We start from the raw sequence: 18,215 nt of genomic DNA on the forward strand, positions 1-18,215 counted from the left end.
TGTACTAAAAAGCATCAAACGTACTTGTTCTGTGAAGTAGTGTTATTATTATTATTATTATTATTATTATTATTATATGCACAGTTAGATTATTAATACTGATGAATCAATTCCCAGGTAGCGGACAGTAGAACTAGTTTCAACGACGTTATAAATGACTACAAGTCAAGTTTAGTCCAAGGTTCCTCGAAAGAGCCACAAAGTAAATCTATGGGATTGTGAGAGTTTATGGGGGAGGAAAGAAGAAGAAAAACAATTCTGATACACAAATGTTTGTTAGTGGACTAGAAGTATAAAGTACCTTAAATGTGTACTTAAATAGGGGTTCAATTTAGAGTTATCAGATGTGAAATCAGTATGTTGGATGGAAACAGTGGTTGTTTTTTTTGAGTTAAGTCTTTCTCTGTTTGTACAAGGTTCTCCCGTTAGTACTGAATGGACATATAGCTGTGTGGGCATCTCTGGACTTCCCCATCAATCCCCACTACTGATTGAGGATATCCTGTTATATCAGTGTGTGTGTGTGTGTCTGTCTGTGTGTCTGTCTGTGTGTGTGTGTGTGTGTGTGTGTGTGTGTGTGTGTGTGTGTGTGTGTGTGTGTGTGTGTGTGTGTGTGTGTGTGTGTGAATGAATGAGAAATGGGAGGGTAGAAACCCTCACCATGAGATAATCCCTCAACGTCAGAGCTGGAACGAGTCGTCTGGTGTCTGCAGGCTTCAAACAGAAAACTCTCCAGAAGACATTCAGGAGGGACTTCAGGAGGGACCTGGCCTCTTCATCACCAGCACACTCATCATCACAACAAGGTACGCTGATCACCAATTCTGTATCTTTTTTTACCACACATTTCTCTATGAAAGAGAAACTCCTCTGATCTTACACATTGAAGTCTGTTTACATGTGTTTGAAAAAAAGTTTAAGAACCTTTTGTGGCTCCAGAGTCGGATAAATTGCCTCGTGTGATGTCACTAGCTGAGTCAGCATCAGTGAAAATGTAAAAAAATCAAAAAAATCAGGGTTTATGAGGTTAGAATGAAGAGTCTACCAGACCCCTGTACCCTGCTCCTCATCAGCTACATTAGACGCCACAAACAAATCAAATGTTGCAATGAGTTGCATTGTGGGTACTGTAGGCACCATGTTGTGACAAGGAAGATGAACTTATATGTTAAAGAAAAGTCCAACAGGGTTGTTATAGAAATCCTGAATCGATGGAATAATCTTTACACATTCACGAGTTATCGTCTTCCAATTTAACTTTCTGCCATCATGTCGAGAAAGTAGTTCCGGCCTGTTTTCTTCAGTCAACTTCAAATGGTTCCAAAAATGTTATAAATTCTATGATTCTCTGACTTTGAGAGAGTTATTCATGCATTTGTTTTCTTTCATAATTCACTCTGTACCTGCTGAAAAAGTATGTTCACGCCTTCAGATCAAAAAAAAAAATAGAGATCACATGACAACCATTTAATTAGACCTCCCTGTGTTGATTGATTTTAAGGTTTAACTCGTCACTTTTTAGGCGCTACACGGTATCTTTCTGCACAACTTTGGTTTGATGTGTTTCTTGTTATTTTGTGAAGCACTTTGTAACCCTGTTCTGAAAGGTGCTATATGAACAAAATTATTTTTGTTTTTAATTATGTATTACTGACAAGGTGTGCTATAAATCGTCAGGAATAACTTTAATCAGAAACAAAGCCAAACTTCCACTCACAGCCCCTCAAAGTGAGACATCTAAACCTTATAAATTCATGTTGCTGGTGGAGAAACGGCTTTCTGCTAATCTGTTGTGGTTTTAGTATCAACCTCTCAAAATCATTTGAGAAACATTTCAACTGAGGAAGTCTGCCACCCTCCTCCTCCCCCTCCTCCTGTTATGTAACGTCTGAAAATATAATCAGATTAACCCCAAAAGTAAATCTCAACTCCAGATACCGAACGGTTTTCCTCTGCTTTTCACTCCAGACCATGAGCGGCCACGAGCACAACCACTCTCTGGACTACTACAATGGCACCCCGTGGTATGTCTATGAGTGCACCCTGCAGCTGGACACTGCTGGAGACTACCGGCGCATCGGCCTCTTCCTGGTCTACCTCTTCATTTTCGTGGTGGGCCTGCTGGAGAACGGGCTGGTCGTCTGGGTCAACTGGCGCCGACGCCACTCGGCCAACGGGGTCCTCTTCTGCATCATCAACGTGAGCCTGTCGGACCTGATGGTGATCGTCATCCTGCCTTTCTTCATGATGGAGGTGACCATGGACAAGGTTTGGCTGTGGGGACGCTTCCTCTGCAAAGTCACCAACCTCATCTATGTGGTCAACTTCTACAGCAGCTCCTTCTTCCTGGCCTTCATGACCCTGGAGCGCTATCTGTCCCTGACCAGACCCTCGTTTCCGGCCTTCTTCCCCGTGGTGGGCCGGCGCCGCTGGGTGCTCTGTGGAGGCCTGTGGGTGCTCTCCTTGTTCCTCGCTCTGATGGAGAATGTCCACGTGGATATCCTGGAGTGGGACGAGCCGGGCTGTTACATGATGCCTGAGCACAACTACACCGAGTGGTTCGTCTCCGTGGCCTTCCTTTGCCTGATCTTCCAGTTCCTGGGCCCCGCTGCCGTCATCGTCGCCTGTAACGTGCTGCTCGCTCGTGCGATTCAAACGGCGCCGGACGTGCACGGCCGGCGGGACGTGTGGCTGGTGCACGTGTACTCCCTGGTGTTCGTCGTGTGCTGGCTGCCCTACCACCTGGTCATGTTCCTGATGATCATAGACGACCTCGACCCGTTCCTCCTCAGCTGCAACACGGTAGAACTCCTCTACTTCTCGTTCAACGTGGTGCAGAGCGTGTCTCTGTTCCACTGCGTCGCCAACCCCATCCTCTACAACTTCCTCAGCAAGAGCTTCCGCAACAACCTGATCAACACTGTGGTGGACTACATACCCAGGGAGGGAACTGCGGACCCGGTGGGAGCAGGGACCCAGCCCAATGGAGGCGGGTTAGACCCGGGGAGGCAACGCAAGTTAAGTAACGCCAGCACCAGCCACTCTGATATTGGATCGTAAAAAAGCCGAGATGAGAAAAGTGAGACGTCAGAACTGAATCATCATCTCACTCTGGTCGTAGACTCATTGTGCTATTTGTTCCGCTACCGATGGGCTCACAGACACCTTCCACTCATAATCCACTTCCTTCTATCATATATCTGATCGCAGTTTTAAAACGGAGGAAGGCGGGACAATGTTTGGTGTGTTGTTGTTGTGTTTTGTTTTTTTTTCACCCTGAAAGCTGCTGAACGCCCACTTATTTTAAAACCTGACGGCACCCAAAGAAAATAGTGCCACACCAGGAATGTGTGTAGACAAATCTGCTGTCAGATAAGAACAATCATCATAACATCTAAAAATGTAACTGTTTCACTTCTTTACAAATCTTAACAGATAAATCATAATTCACACCACTTACTGCTTATTTATCTGTTCCTAGATGCTGTTTCCTACCTGTGATGTAATCGGGGTTAAATGCAATAAAACTCCAGCGAACACTATTTGTATCCATTTAAGCTGCAGACGAGTTTGTGCTTTGTTCTCTTTGACGCAGAGTAGAGCAGTAAACGGACTTGGGGACGTGTTTATTCTACCGAGACACTTTTGCTGTCCTCGCACGAAGCTTTCTCCCTCCTCGCAGACTTTATGACATTAATTTCCATTTTCTGTCATCTGGAATGCGTCACGGTCAACTGTCGAAGCGATAAGAAGGCAGGGGAAAAAAAAGAAAAAGGGGGGGGGGGGGGGGTTGTCGGTCCACTTATGGCACAATGGCAGGAAGAGACCGGGCTTCAGAGAGGGCAGAGGTCACGTGGTCCTGGAAGCAGGAGGTTCACGGTGCTGCGCAGATTTCTGCAAGTTCATCACTGAAATTCTGATGACGGATGGACTTTGTGGTCCGGGACACTTTAGACCAGCGAAGAGCCAAGATTAACCTTCTTCTACAAACTGGTGTTCAGTCGACTCATTGATCTGAAACGTGAACAAATGATTATTGATCTCAGGAGAAACTCCTTCCTGTCCCCTGTAATAATTACGAACATAACCATTGATAGTGTAAAGGAGCACACGAACCTGGGCGCCGTTATTGATTGGAAGCTTTTAATGTGGACAATTGAGCTGCGCTGACATCGTTTCATAAGATTCATTAAGAGAATATCGACCATTTGTGTTCAGTGTTGTCTGTACAAAACGAGAGCAAACTGAACCGGGTCTGAACATGAAGCTGTAGCATGTCCAGGACGCGGACTATAAGAGGCACCCTTATGAACTTGCACCTAATGTCCTTTATAGATTTCCCAAAATTATGCTTTTTATGATGGGCAATTTATCGATTTTGTGACATGAGACTAGATATCGTCTTAGAGTTTGGATATTATAAAATGGCACGAGTGTTGGCATTCCCTGGTTGTAAATGCTGCATTACAGTAAAGTGATGTATTTACTTAACTTATCAGACTGTCCCATTATCTCCCTTCACCCACGTAGCCTTTATATCCACATCACTGAGGATTATTTATCAGAAATCTCACTGTTTATTTTGTAAAAGCACCAATAGTCAACCCTACAATATTGATAATGAGGTATTAGATTTCCTCCATATCGCCCAGCATTACTGTCGTGTTTGATTGCCGCTCTTCTTCTCATATTCTTTGATGCTCTTTGTGCAAAGCAATAAAAGGTTTCATTCATTTCATTTAAACGTTATTAAAAAAAAAAAAAAACAGATTAAAACAGTTTCGGGTTGATAACAGTCTTCCGAGAGGCATTTATTTTATTCTTTTCATGAACAATATTTTTTTTTTTTAAAAAAGCCAACATTCATACAGCTTTAAAAACGGATAACATATAGAGCCGTACAAATAATAAATAGTTATACTGCCGTCATAAATATGAGGTAAGACACAGACTTGTGATGGGCACTTAAATAAACTCTACGGCACAACTGATCACACGCTCTTAACAAATGAATTCAGCATGTGACTGTGTGGCAGAATCTGAAAGCATTCATAACGACAAATAACACGTTTTTTGTTATGTTTAAATGACCGATTAAATCAATCTTTTATGTGACTGGTCCCGTGTCTCTGGAGTGAAAAAAAAAAACAAAAAAAACCTTCAAGACCTTAAAAAAGTGTGAAAATAGTGACTGCAAATATAGGAAAATAATTTCTATGCTACAATGAGGTGCTACGTTAATAATCATCAACCACCGACACGGAACTCAATCCTCATTATTAAGCGGTAAAGATACGGACTTGGATCGGAGGAGATGAACGCTGCCACCAAGTGGCTTCTTCTCGTCTTAGTCCAAAGAGGTCGACTCAGTGAACGGCATCCGACAGATAATATGTCCACTACATTCTACAAGTCTACGTCTATTACAGAGCCGAGGCCAACAATCGATTATCAAACAAAAATGTCATAATTCTCTTTTTGCAGCTTCTGAAATGTGAGGATTCGCTACTTTTCACCTTTTTTTTTTTTTTTTTTTTAATATATATATTATTATAAACTGAATGTCTTTGGGTTTTGGACTGTTGATGAGACAAAACAATTCATTTAAAAAAATGTCACCTTAGTAGAGAGACGACCACTTTTAAAGTTGATTTAACAGTTTACACACTGAAACGATTAATCCATAATCGATAATGAAAACCATTAGTTTCAGCCCTATTCTATTATATATGCAGTATGTGGTCCACGACAACCAGACACAGTGGGAGTGTCAGAGAGAGGTAAAAAGGGACGAGGAGAGGGGGGGGGGGGGGGGGGGTCTCAGGCGTCCACATTGGGCAGCGGCTCTTTAGAATGGTCATTGTACATGAAGGTCTGCTCGATGTTGAAGTCCGGGGGCAGGTGGTCCGTGTGCAGCTCCATGTGCGACGACACCATCTTCAGCGTGGAGAAGAAAAGGCCGCAGACCGTGCAGCGGTACATGAGCGCCCCGGCGTGCGTCTTCAGGTGGCAGATCATGGTGGAGCGCCCTCTGAAGAAGCGCAGGCACACTTTGCACTGGTAGGGTTTCTCCCCGGTGTGGATGCGGAGGTGGTAGGTGAACTCCCCCGAGTGGGCGAAGCATTTACCGCAGTAGCGACACCGGTACCATTTCCCACGGACGCCTGCCGCCCCGACTCCCCCGTCCTGCCCCGAGTTCCCGTTGGTCAGTACCCCGGCGGGCAGGCCGTGTAACGCCCCTTGAAAGAACTTATCCGGCACGCTGAAGCTCATTCCCAGGCCCAGACCCATGTTGCTCATCTTAACGAGGCTGCCGACCTCCCGTTGGGAGGAGGAAGACGGAAGGCACTCCAGAGTCTGGTCCGCTTTACGTTTGCCCAGCCAGCCTTGGGCCCTGGCGCCTCCGACACTCACCAGGGACTCGGTGGTGTGCAGGCTGAGGTGGTACTGAAAGGCGGAGGCGGAGCGGAAAGTCTGCGGGCACAGGAAGCAGTGCAGCTCCTCCACTCCCGGCGCGCCACCTCCCCCGACCCTGCAAGCCCTCAGCGCGGCAAACTGCTCCCTCTCCTTGGCCGCCGCCTCCTCGGCGTGCGCGGTCATGTGTCGGTCCAGCATGGAGCGCTCCACGAAGCAGCGGGCGCAGTGCGGGCAGGTGAAGACGGGCAGAGAGAGGTGGGCGAGGGCGTGCCACAGCAGGGAGCACAAGGAGAGCTGGGGGAGGTGGCACACACCGCAGCTCAGGCTCTGGGGACACACGTGGCTCAGCAGGTGGTCTTTGACCGTCTGTGAAGGAGGAGAAGAAGAAACGTGTGAGTGAACGTGAGATCAGGCTGTGATTCCATATTCATACTTTCTCTGTTTGTGAAATACGTTTTCTGGTCCCAGTTAGACAAACAACGGACGCCTCAACACACTTTCATTTTACCGACTTGACTTATTATTCCAAGAGTAACAAATCACCTGAAGGATCATTTTTGAATCTGCCAATTAATCAATTAATTGTGAAAGTGCCTGTAACGACTGCCTGAAGTCCAAGTTGACTTCTTCTTCTTCTTCTTCTTCAAAAACAGAAGCTACAATAAAGCGAACACATAAGACAAAGAAAAGCCGAACATCATCACGATTAAAAGCTGAAACAAAGGAACGTTTGGTTTTTTTTGCTTGAAAAAAATACTTTCATGATTAAACTATCAGAATGCGTTGCAGATTAATTTTCCTACTATTGAATAATCCTCTCAGCTCTACACCATATACTTTAAATTACTGCGAACAATTTTGCGAAGCATATGCCGTCCATGTTTTGACGGCAGCCATTAATCTTAATTTAGTTCACTGCAGTATTAAAATCAGCTTTCAAAGACTTGAAACCTGCCGAGACTGACAAGAACTCTCAATTAATACTAAATAATAATAATTAATAACAATAAAATAAAGATTCCCTTATTTATGCTCCTACCGTTTGTTTATTTTACTCTTTTTTTTCTTTAATTTGTATTATTCTGACTTGTTTTATCTTGATTTTCCCATTTTTATAGTGTTTTATAACATTATGAATCATTATTACTACACAATTATGTACAAAATTGACCTGAAATTATGTTTTCATTATATATTTTGTATAACGGCATACTCCTCACCAAACACACACATCTAAAATGCCCACTCACCTGGAAGTCCTTGCTGAGGGTCTTGGCGCACGCGGCACACTGCAGCTCGGGGTCGAGGCTCTGGCTGCTGCTGGTCAGCGCCACCTGTGGTATCGTGTAGCTGGAGGCCGTCTGGCGGTGGTGGCGCAGCAGTTTGTTTTGGCTGCAGAACTGCAAGTGGCACATGTCGCAGGTGAAGAGCTGCACGCCGACGTGGGACAGAGAGTGGGCGACACCGGCGTCGCAGTCCGGGAACGAGGCCCCGCACACCCTGCAGAGCCCCAGCTCCGTCAGGTGGGTCTCGGCGTGTCTTCGGATGGCGTCCGGGTCGGCCGAGAGAAGCACGGCGCAGGCTTTACACGGCAGCATGTTCCCCGTCACCTGGAGGGGGGGAAGCATTAATTCTGTTGTGTGGACTTATGTTCACCTGACACATTTCAGTGCTGACGATTTCAAACATTACCTGGCTGCTCGAGCTCCCTCCGTCTCCGTTCTCCACATACACAAGCTCGTCTTCATCCTCCTCCTCATCTCCCTCCTCCATGAAGTTCTCGTCGTCGCTCAGCTCGATGATCTCCCCTGCCAGCTGTCTCCACTGCTCCTCCTCCGTTCCCTCCATGGCTCCGTTTCCTTTCAGAGCCTCCCTCTCCTCCTCCTCTTCCTCCTCCTCCTCCTCCTCATTCTCGCCCTCCTCCACCTTTCCAAACACCAGCCTGCCGTCCCTCTGGACGTCCACCATGCCGCCCTCCACCGACACCACCTGCAGGCTGCTGCCCAGAGGCTCTCCGGAGGACGACGTCGGGGCGCAGGCCTCGGCTCCGAGCTGAGCCGAGGAGTCTGGGAAGGAGCAGGGGTCAGACGGTGCAGCGTCGCTGCTCTGAGGCAGAGAACTTCCTGCGCACTGGGACGCCATCCGTCCATCTCCGTCCTCACAGCCGCCTCCCTCTTCCTCCAGCCCTGGTTCGATCTTCAGCTGGAGAACGGGCCCCGGAGGCAGCACGCCGCCACACTGACCGGAGTGGAGTCCTCCTGGTTGTTGCTGATCTGCTGCCATTTGCCCGTAGCCGATATGAGACTGCACGTCTTCCTCCTTCAGGCCCAGAGACAGAGCCTCGGTGTGAGCTTCATGGCCGCCCCCGGCCGCCCTGGTTTGGAAGAGCGGCGAGGAAGCGGCGGCAGGCGTCGGGGCCGCAGACGAAGACAGAGACGAGCAGGAGGCGGCAGAGGAGCACACGGACGACGCAGAGGCCGCACCGACGGCGGCCACTGTGGACGCGGCAGCGGCGACCATGCTGGAGTTCAGGGCGAGGTCTCCGGGACTCCCCGGTTTACAGTTTGCAGACGCAGAAGCCTGCAGGTCGGGGAAGGTGGCGTGACAGGCCCTCACCAGCTCACTGACGCCCAGCCTCTCGGCCAGCTCGTACAGCACCCCGACATCTATGAGATCGGTCAAGATCTCCCCCGTGTAGACGAAGGTCAGCAGCTTCTCAAAGTTGGCCGGGGAGATGAACTCCAAGGAGAAGGCGGCCGCGGACGAGGACGCGGACGAGGACGGCGCCCGGGCAAACAGGTTACGGAAGTACGTCCCGGCGCAGGCCAGCACCGCTCGGTGCGCCGGGAACGTGCGGTTGCCGACTTGCAGGAACACGTCGCAGTATTGGCGCGACTGGCGGCAGCCGTTGAGCTGAGCGAGCAGGCTGGCAGCGTGGCCGGGACCCTGCAGCTGGATCCTCATCCCTGCTGCAGCTCCTGGTGCGCTACTATCCAACTGCAAGGAGAGGAAGAGGAGTCAGAACAGACAGGTCAGCAGGGCATCTGCACATTTCATAGCACAAATTAAATGAATTAAGACGTTTTTTTTTAATACCTCTAAAGAAGAAAAAAACTAAAACCATTAATGCATCAGAAGAAATCGACAAAGTAGACTACAGTATACACCATTATTGAGTTTGAAGAACTGAATTATTCAGTGCACATTAGCGAACATAACTGCTTTCTCATTAACAAAAACACAAAGCGGTTGACCTGGTCCAGTGGAAAACAATGTCCGCTGCATTTACCACCGAATAAACATAAGAGGGCAATGTGGATACAACCCGGTCACTGCGACCTTTGACCTACAACCACAAAAAAAATGACAATCTCAATTCATTCTCTAAAAGAGCAAAGAGCCTTGGTGGAGCACACAGTTATATTAACCATTTATATTATACTAGATGTGTTGCTTTGAGTGTGCAAAGTACACACAATCCCTTGTATTAAAGAAATACCAGGCAATAAAAAGCATTCTTATCCTCCGATAATAACAATGATGTCCAGGCCTAAGGTCATGCAAAGGAATACAAATACACAGTTTTGAACAAAAATCGCAGTTTTGCAAGTATTACCATCAAACTGTACCAGTAAACGTAGTACTCACTGTGCATTATTCCCCGTCAGTGTTTCACTATCATACATGATGCTTTATTTTTTTTGCATTAATATCACTGCAGCATTAAAGTGTGTGTTGCATTTTAATTGTTGTATCACTGAAAAGTCAACTTTTCACGAGCTCTGCAAAAAACGAGCCCGTTTGTGACGGAGCTGATCCAAGAGCGTTCCTTAAATAGTTGAATTGTCTTAATAGAAGTATGCGATGTCTTTGACAGAGTGGACCTACTCGCAGCGGACACATCATCTCTATTTAGTGTAAAAAAACCAAACACACACATCAGTAGCTGCGACCGACCGCTAGCAAAGCGCACGTTCCAGGATTTTACGACCCATTGTCCCCAGTTTGAATATTTCATGACAAAGTTGTCCCCGAAACCAATCGCTGCCTACTTTCAGCCAGTCGCGTGAAGCGGTCTGCCTCGAGCCGCGTCTCCCTGAACGCGCGTTTATTTACCGGTGCCGGAGCCCGTACTGCTTTACCGGCTCGCCGCGTCATGCTCCTCTCGGGTCCCGGGGTTTTTTTTTTGGTCCCGTTTCCCCGCCGCAGCCATCAAACGGGAGGCCGGGTAAACACGTACTTCGTCTGGGTTAAAATGCGGCTCACAGTCACACAAGGTGTGCTACCGCCACCTAACGAGCAAGCACATAGGTATTGGACTGTTGCGGAAATGGTCAGAACACGAATGGTTCTGGATGTAACATAAGATATGAAGAAATTAATAAAAAAAAAAAAATCTCTCAATTATTCTGCTCCAGAGCAAATGTAATGCATCAACTCAATGGCAGATATGTTCAGCTGAATATGGATAATAAATAATAATAATAATAATAATAATAAATCACCAGGAAACTCCCCCAGTTGATTACTCACATTAAAGGCAATTACATTTGGTTTTACAAGTTTTCTGAAATGTTATGTTTAAATATGCAAATGAGACATTATCAATATTAAATATGTGCTAATTTGCCAAGCCAGGTTCAAAGTTCTTGTTTCATTTTGTTTTAGGTCAAAGGTTTTTTTTATTTTTTATTACTCCATAAATTAGAAAAGACTGTCAACAAATTCAATGTTGCCATGTTTTTAGGAAGAAAATGTGAATCAGACTATGGATGACATATGAACGAAGCTCTAGATATAGAGAGGAATAGTTTGGTGTATGGAAGTGCTACTGAAGAGGAGATTTCTGAACCAGAGTCTGAGGAAAACGTCCTTTAGAGACAGTCATTGTGAGATTCCATACATATTGCACGACACTGCAGGGGAATAGGGCAAACATGCAGGATAACTGATGGATATGAAACCATGAAACGTCTCCAGTCGATTACTTACATTGAGACACTCCTTTTTTGTGTTACAGATTTTATGAAATGTTGTGTTTGAATATGCAAAACGAGGCTTTATCTAATGCTAGCTTTTGGTGCGTTTAGGAGAAATCTACAGGTACAAATATACACAGTATAGCAGTCCTGTAGTAAAATGAACACATGAATGTGTTTTTTTGGATGTTTTCTTTCCACTCGGCTCAAGAATGTTATGGAAGCAAAACAGTCAAAAATTTCAGAATTCATCAGTGCATGAAAAACAACATGTTTAGATCTTAAATATCAGAAACTACAGTTACTCAGTTACAATCAGGAACGTAACAGTCAGAAATCATGGATGCAGACCTAAATTAAGGCAACCACAAAATCAGCCAGAATCATCTAAAAACACATGAAAAGGCCTCGGAGAGGCTCAAACAAAGTCATCACTAAGATGAAGAAAGTGCATCACATCATCACTCCAGGTCTCAAACCTTTGGGCGTCAATAATCGGTTTATAAAAGACTTATTGTCCCAGAGAACGTATGTATGTAACGTTACTTATGTATAGCACTTTGAAATGTTGTTGGAAGCTGCTAGACACTTTTTTTTTGCATCAGCAAACACTAACAACAGAATCATTTCACCTTAAATCACCGTATTACTAACATGACCGATAAATCAAAAGTTCACTGCGGTTTACAGACAACATGTTGTCTGGTTCTCGCTGTCATGTGTGAGCTCAGCTGAATACAACAGATATTCATAACTTAAATGCAATGCGAGACATTATATTGCAAATCCATTTGAGTAGAGGTAAAAAATATTCTGCATAACAACAAAAAATACCCAAGTACACGTAGGCTAACGGAGTAAAAGTAACACGTTACCATCCACCACTGGATATCTGTCTCTCTGGTTGCTGACTGTCTTCAAATATTAGAGGATTACAGTGAAATAATCAGACTTCCATACGCAGTCAGCTGGGGGCATTTTCACCCAATTTGTATTTAAGACCTTTGTTACTTTAAATACTTTGTTTGTTTATTAAGCTCTCCATTAGCTTTTTGCATCGCAGCAGCTTTTCTTTCTGGGGTACACAAATACTCACTCACACTACTCATCACAATACACCAATAACACATCCTAAATCACGTCCACTGCAAATCAAACAACAATTGAATTAATGCAAACACAAAGGAAATAGGCTTCGACTGAAACTACTATGATCAAACTAATAAATACCATCATTTTACATATATTACCCATCAAACCCGTGAATAACAAGAATACTTAATTATTAAAGTCAAAGAAAAGAAAAACGATCATCAGAGGTACATAAATAAGCTGGTAATCTAACCTCCCTCCCTCCAACACGAGCAGATGTTGTGTGGTATCCATTTGTGTTTCCGTGTTCATACTCTCGAGTTTACAGTTGATGGACTGTTCATTCCAACAAGAAGCTAACGGAGCGTAGCCACCTCTTTAGACACATTACAGCAACTCTGCTCACTAGACGCTAAATCAGACATTTACAATTCTGTCGTGATAAAAACCCTCCTCTTTTTAAATGTAGCCGTGTCATTGGTATCGGTGTGATTTACCCATTTAAAAGACGTGTCCAGGTGTCGAAGACTCCTCTCTTTTCACTATGTTTTCAAAGGGGTTCTGGTGGTCGTCCACGGATATAATTTACAACCCCTCTGATCGTCCGTCGCATTTTTGTGACGTATGTCAACAAAAGATCATCGCAGGCGCTCCCTACAGTCTGGATGAGGTACTGCAGGGGAAGGGGTTCAAAGTTTAGACAGGATGGCGTGAATCAACGACAGTGGAGGGAAGTAACTAGTACGTAAGTACTGTGAGGAAGTACTTTATATACTTATATATATCCATTAAATATGACTTTGTACTTCTACTTCTACACTACAATTAAGAGGGACATGTTGAAGAGGCTCTTCAATGTATAGGTGAGAAACGTAACGTTAAACAATATAACAATTGATTTGAAACAAATTGGCTTCACATTGATGAACTCCAACATTATAATTCTCTTACATGTATTTTTTGAATGATAAAAACATAATAATATAATATTCTACAGTATAATAAAGGACCCATTCTGCACAATGGGCTCTTGAATGTGTAAAGCACATTTAGCTGATAATGCTTCTATACTTTTATTTAAGTGAAAGTGTCACTTAAGTACAAGGGTTCAAGACCTCAGGACCCGGGCCGCTCGGATTCTGAGTACTTCTGCCATGAGTAGAAAAAGTAGGCTACCAATATATTAATGAAAAAAACCCCACTTTATTACAAGTGCTGTATTCAAAATCCTACTTGAGTAAAGGTACATCAGTATTAATCAGCAAAATGTACTCAAAAGAGAAAGTAGGCTACATCCGCAGTAAAATATTCATAGAATAGAACGTGTTATATTATTTATCATTTAAACTGATTAAGCACTGTTGTAGTTCATCAAGGTGGCGGTTGTGTTATTTACTTTTTATACAATTAGGTAGTTTAGTCCAGTGGTTCCTAATCTAAGGTTAAGATCCACTACAAATGTCACAATATCAATCTCAGGTAGTGAGGTGATTAATGGAGAGCCAGAAGAAAAAAATATAGTATTTATTTTACTTTTTCAGGCTTTTTTGTAAGGTTTTAACAATTATTTAAATGACATCATCTGAGAAGTTTTGGGGGGAAAACGTCTCTTTGGTGGAACTGTTAACAACTCATCTGAAATGATCAAGGCGCAACACTAGAAATGAATTTATACAGTGTCATGTACCCCAGCTGAACAAAACAGTCTCACAATCGTAATTAACAATTATTAACCATTCAACTATCGACTTAAGTTTTAACTTAATGCTTTTATTTAAGTTTTTACACACTAAAGTTGTGAAAACTCCCATTCTCATCCCGAACTAAAATTAACCGGAAATTATGCAGGTTAGTTTATCCGCGATGCCAGGAGACCGTTGTTAGCCATGTTGTAAGTAGTTGCCCTGTGTAACATTTTTGAGCTTTGTTAAAGTTAAGTAACAGTTGTAACTAGCGGGTTAATCAAAGCAGTTATTTAAATTGAGCAGTTGACATATTAGAGTGAACCCGTTTTCCCGAAGAAGCCAGGAGGCTGCCAGAAGTTCCGGTTTAATCCTAATTAGTTGCTATGGTTGCACTTCACGTGCGGTTAGCTAACGTTAGCTCCTCTGTCCAGTTTAGCTAGTTTTGTTGTGTGTTAGCAACAAAGTTATTTCAATTTAAAGCCTTTTCTTGAATTTTTGAGACGTTTGTGAATATTAAGAGCTTAAATGTGAATGTATTTGATGTTTGAAGTGTGACTTTCATATTATTCACTCTGTTACTGTGGGAGAAAACCCTCAGCTGGGCCACGTGTCTCATTTATAACCGTTGCATTCGCACAAAACGAGGTATGAAAGACGCCACTTTCCATGCAAAAGTTGTTATCCATCAAAACAAATTTGAGGGAAAATGTACGCACCTGTATGGAAACACTGACCGCTAATTATTTCATTGTTTTGTAATTGTATTCTTACACGTTAATATCAGTTTTCTAAACATTCATACCATAAACATTCAAACCAGCATTGTTTTTTCTGCTTGTGCTAGTGAGCCATAACTATTCCATAAGCACCTTTCATTTGTAAAAAAAAAATATATATAAATAAATTCAAATCAAAATCCACTCAATATTTCATCAGCGCTGTCTGCACCCAGGTGTGCACAGGAGAGGACTACTGACACTACGGTCAGCTGTGGAGCGCACCATGCAGGTTAAATCATTATCACTGGTTGATAACAAGATAACATCAAATAGCATCAATAATACCTTCAAATACTGTGCAAATATCACCAAGTGTCATTTTAGATTTCATATTTGTGTGTAAAATCCCTGCACTGAACACAGCTTTATTTTTTTAATTCATGCTTTATTCCATAGGGACAGATACAGCATACAGACAATCTGAAAACAACTAAGTATCAGAGTGCACTGGAGGCAACATTGTGGTTGTCGCCTCCCCCGGCACATTTTCACCGCCCGCACATGTGGATTGTGAAAATTAGCAAAGCCTGGAGATAAAGCCAGTGACCGCACAGTCGCTACACTCCATCATCCTCATAATGAGTCCTCATCATGATGCAGGCCAAGCTCACCACAACAAATCTTAAATAGATAAATAAGATGTGTTTCAAATAATACCCCACGGCGAGGGATACACTGATTGTCGCAATCATTTTGGAAGCAATCAGTCTGATTGCTGTAAACATGTACGTATTGCGGTGACAATTGCAATGCAGCATGATGGACGAGCATTGTCAGAGGACTGCGTGACTCGAATAATTAGGGTGTTCAGGCGCCTCGATTCCTGTGTCAGAAAAATTCCTTTTCTTGTTCTTCCTCTATAGTTGCCGTGATTCACAGTTTAAGAACCACGGATCAGCAGGCTCATTGCTATTAATCAACATTCATGCTTTGCATGACCTTTTATAGTTGATTGTGGGTGTGTAGAGGGATGTGTGAGGCTGATCCACATGTGCACTTTTCCAAGTTGATTTGGGATTTACTAAAAGGAAATTGAGCACAGGCAGACACACGCATGGTTTGGGTGCGTTCATTTTCTCATTTGTGCCGATAAGCAAACATTTAGTGAGCATCCTACGCACTGTTTTATGAATGACACCCAAGATGATTTCAAGTCCTCTACCACGCTGGTTTCAATCAACACACAGATTCAGTTCAATATGAAAGGAGTCTACTGTCAAATCAAACATGTACATGTAAACCGAGCTGCTCCATGGAGCGACTGGTTTTCCTTAGCTTAGTTTTAAGTCCCCTGCTACTGTTTCTACCCCTATCTGTTACTCTCTGCTATATGCTCCACCTTTTATCTTCTCTTGGGGTTTTTCCACCGTCCACCGTGACTAATGGTTTCTACTTCCTTTAGTGCTGGCCTCACATGCATTTGATACGCGGAGCTAATGGTTTCTACTTTCTTTAGTGCTGGCCTCACATGCATTTGATACGCGGAACTAATGGTGTTTAGATTCTTGAGCATTATTGTCACTATTCAAGACGTTATTTCTTACAATGTGTCCATGGCAACAAAAAAACAAATGGTATAAAAAGATAAACTCGTAATGGGTTCGTGCACAAAGTATAATTGATTTGCCATTGTTGACGTTGTATAATGAACATTGTCAGTTTAGGGTTATTGCCTAATCTCATTGGTCTACTTGTGTAAAATGCAAATGTATTCTGCTACGTGTGAGTTCGTTCTTTAACAGCCGATGCTGCCTAAACGCGGTTAATGCTTGGCCTGTGCTGTTGTTGCATTGAATGAACACATGCAATGCTGAACTGACATTGTTCATTTTTAATATGCTAAGTATTTGCATTCACTCAGCGCTTATACTCTGATGTTATGTTCTCATATGATATTGTACAACATAAGAGAAACATTTAGGGAATTTGAAGGAAAGTGGAACAGAGACTAAATGCTTGTTTTTTATGCAGGTCAGGCCTTTTATGACGGAGGAGATCCAGAGAAGAAGATCCAACGACTCCAGTAGATGGAGCCCAGTGTTTGATTTCCCCAAACTGCCAGTGAAACAACCAGATCACCTTTCTGCTCTGTGGTAGGACCGTGCCGGTCACTCGCTCCAACATGCTTAGATATCACACTCTGACTCATCAGACTTTGACAGATCAGACTTCGATTTGATCTGAACTCAAACAAAGTCTGACCACTGTTCCTTATGGTTATCAGACGCTGACTTTGAAGTTACTTGAAACTGTGGAGAAATCCCACATTAAGGACAAATACGCTCATGACTCGATCACCAAACCAAGCTTCTTTAATAAAGGACAATTTTTATTTTTGGTATTCACAAGCAAACTAAAGTTGCATTTAACTGAATTACCTTGTGTTGCCGTGTTATTATTAATTACATATGGTTATTACGCACCCTGAAGCGAGGTGTATTCACCCAGTAGCGCTACAGACACATGCCAAAAAGGTTGGACTCCTCTGGTTTAATTCTTTAATTTGTATCTTATTTGTATCTGCTAGCATGGCTAAAAGCATGCTATGAACAGAACTGCAGCAGACACACAAAGACAAAAAAAAAAACAACAACAACACGAATGATCCTAATAATGCTAATTAAAAAAAGTTTATTTGATTTCGGTAACCATTTTTTTTTTTTTTTAGCTCATGACAGATTCACACGACCCACAAAGTGTCAGAAATAACGATGACACCTGCAGCTCTTCATACTTCACTGTAAACTCATGGGATGGACCTACACAACGGTAACATGAACATGAACAATGTCTTTATGTCGTTTAGCCGTCCCCCCAAAAAAAACTTTAAACAAATAGCCACATGTTTACATTATGTAAAAGCATTTTGTTTACTGGTTTATGCTTTTATGACATGTAGGAGATTAAGAAATTATAAGACAGTGAAAAAAAAAAACATTTTCAAAACTACCAGTAGAAATCATTTACAAAATTCAGTCTTTGATTTTTCTGTTGTGTCTTCGTTACAGAGTTTAACATTAAGTATGTAGTATAGGTACATTTACAGTATATTAAAACGCCATATCTCTGACCTGTGATAGTAACACTGATATAGTTCATATTTCAAACCATTCATTTTTCTAGTCTAAGCAGAATAATTTCAGCTGAATCGTCACTGAAAAACTGTTTATATTGGCCAAACTGGCCTATTTACTGCTGCCGCAGGCACACATAACTAACAACATGACATATTGTAGGTTTTATTTGTAAAGCCAAAGAAAATA

At 43.2% G+C, this 18,215-nt stretch overlaps 2 protein-coding genes across 2 annotated transcripts; one reads left to right on the forward strand and one right to left on the reverse strand.

Moving 5' to 3' along the window:
* Positions 1-679: 679 nt before the first annotated feature.
* gpr182 (G protein-coupled receptor 182) lies at positions 680-3,557 on the forward strand. The gene is made up of 2 exons (XM_068733115.1): positions 680-806; positions 1,969-3,557. Exon 2 carries the CDS (start codon positions 1,972-1,974, stop codon positions 3,058-3,060), a length of 1,089 nt encoding a protein of 362 aa, XP_068589216.1. The 5' UTR covers positions 680-806; positions 1,969-1,971; the 3' UTR covers positions 3,061-3,557.
* Positions 3,558-5,805: 2,248 nt separating this feature from the next.
* Positions 5,806-13,081, reverse strand: LOC137889317 (zinc finger and BTB domain-containing protein 39). Its single transcript, XM_068733114.1, has 4 exons — positions 12,986-13,081; positions 8,110-9,414; positions 7,668-8,027; positions 5,806-6,783 (listed from the first exon to the last, which is right to left on the reverse strand). Exons 2-4 carry the CDS (start codon positions 9,379-9,381, stop codon positions 5,821-5,823), a joined length of 2,595 nt encoding a protein of 864 aa, XP_068589215.1. The 5' UTR covers positions 9,382-9,414; positions 12,986-13,081; the 3' UTR covers positions 5,806-5,820.
* Between the last annotated feature and the right edge of the window lie 5,134 nt (positions 13,082-18,215).

The sequence above is a fragment of the Cebidichthys violaceus genome, unplaced genomic scaffold (genome assembly GCF_023349555.1).
Source record: "Cebidichthys violaceus isolate CVI_PGR_0920_01 unplaced genomic scaffold, fCebVio1.0.p SCAF_6, whole genome shotgun sequence".
NCBI lineage: Eukaryota > Metazoa > Chordata > Actinopteri > Perciformes > Stichaeidae > Cebidichthys > Cebidichthys violaceus.

Coding starts and splice junctions, on each gene's coding strand:
- gpr182 (XM_068733115.1), top strand. CDS start 1,972: ATGAGCGGCCACGAGCACAACCACTCTCTGGACTACTACAATGGCACC.
- LOC137889317 (XM_068733114.1), bottom strand. CDS start 9,381: ATGAGGATCCAGCTGCAGGGTCCCGGCCACGCTGCCAGCCTGCTCGCT. Junction 8,028..8,109: donor GAGGGAGCTCGAGCAGCCAG/GTAATGTTTGAA, acceptor CCCCCCCTCCAG/GTGACGGGGAACATGCTGCC. Junction 6,784..7,667: donor CCCTCAGCAAGGACTTCCAG/GTGAGTGGGCAT, acceptor CCTCCTTCACAG/ACGGTCAAAGACCACCTGCT.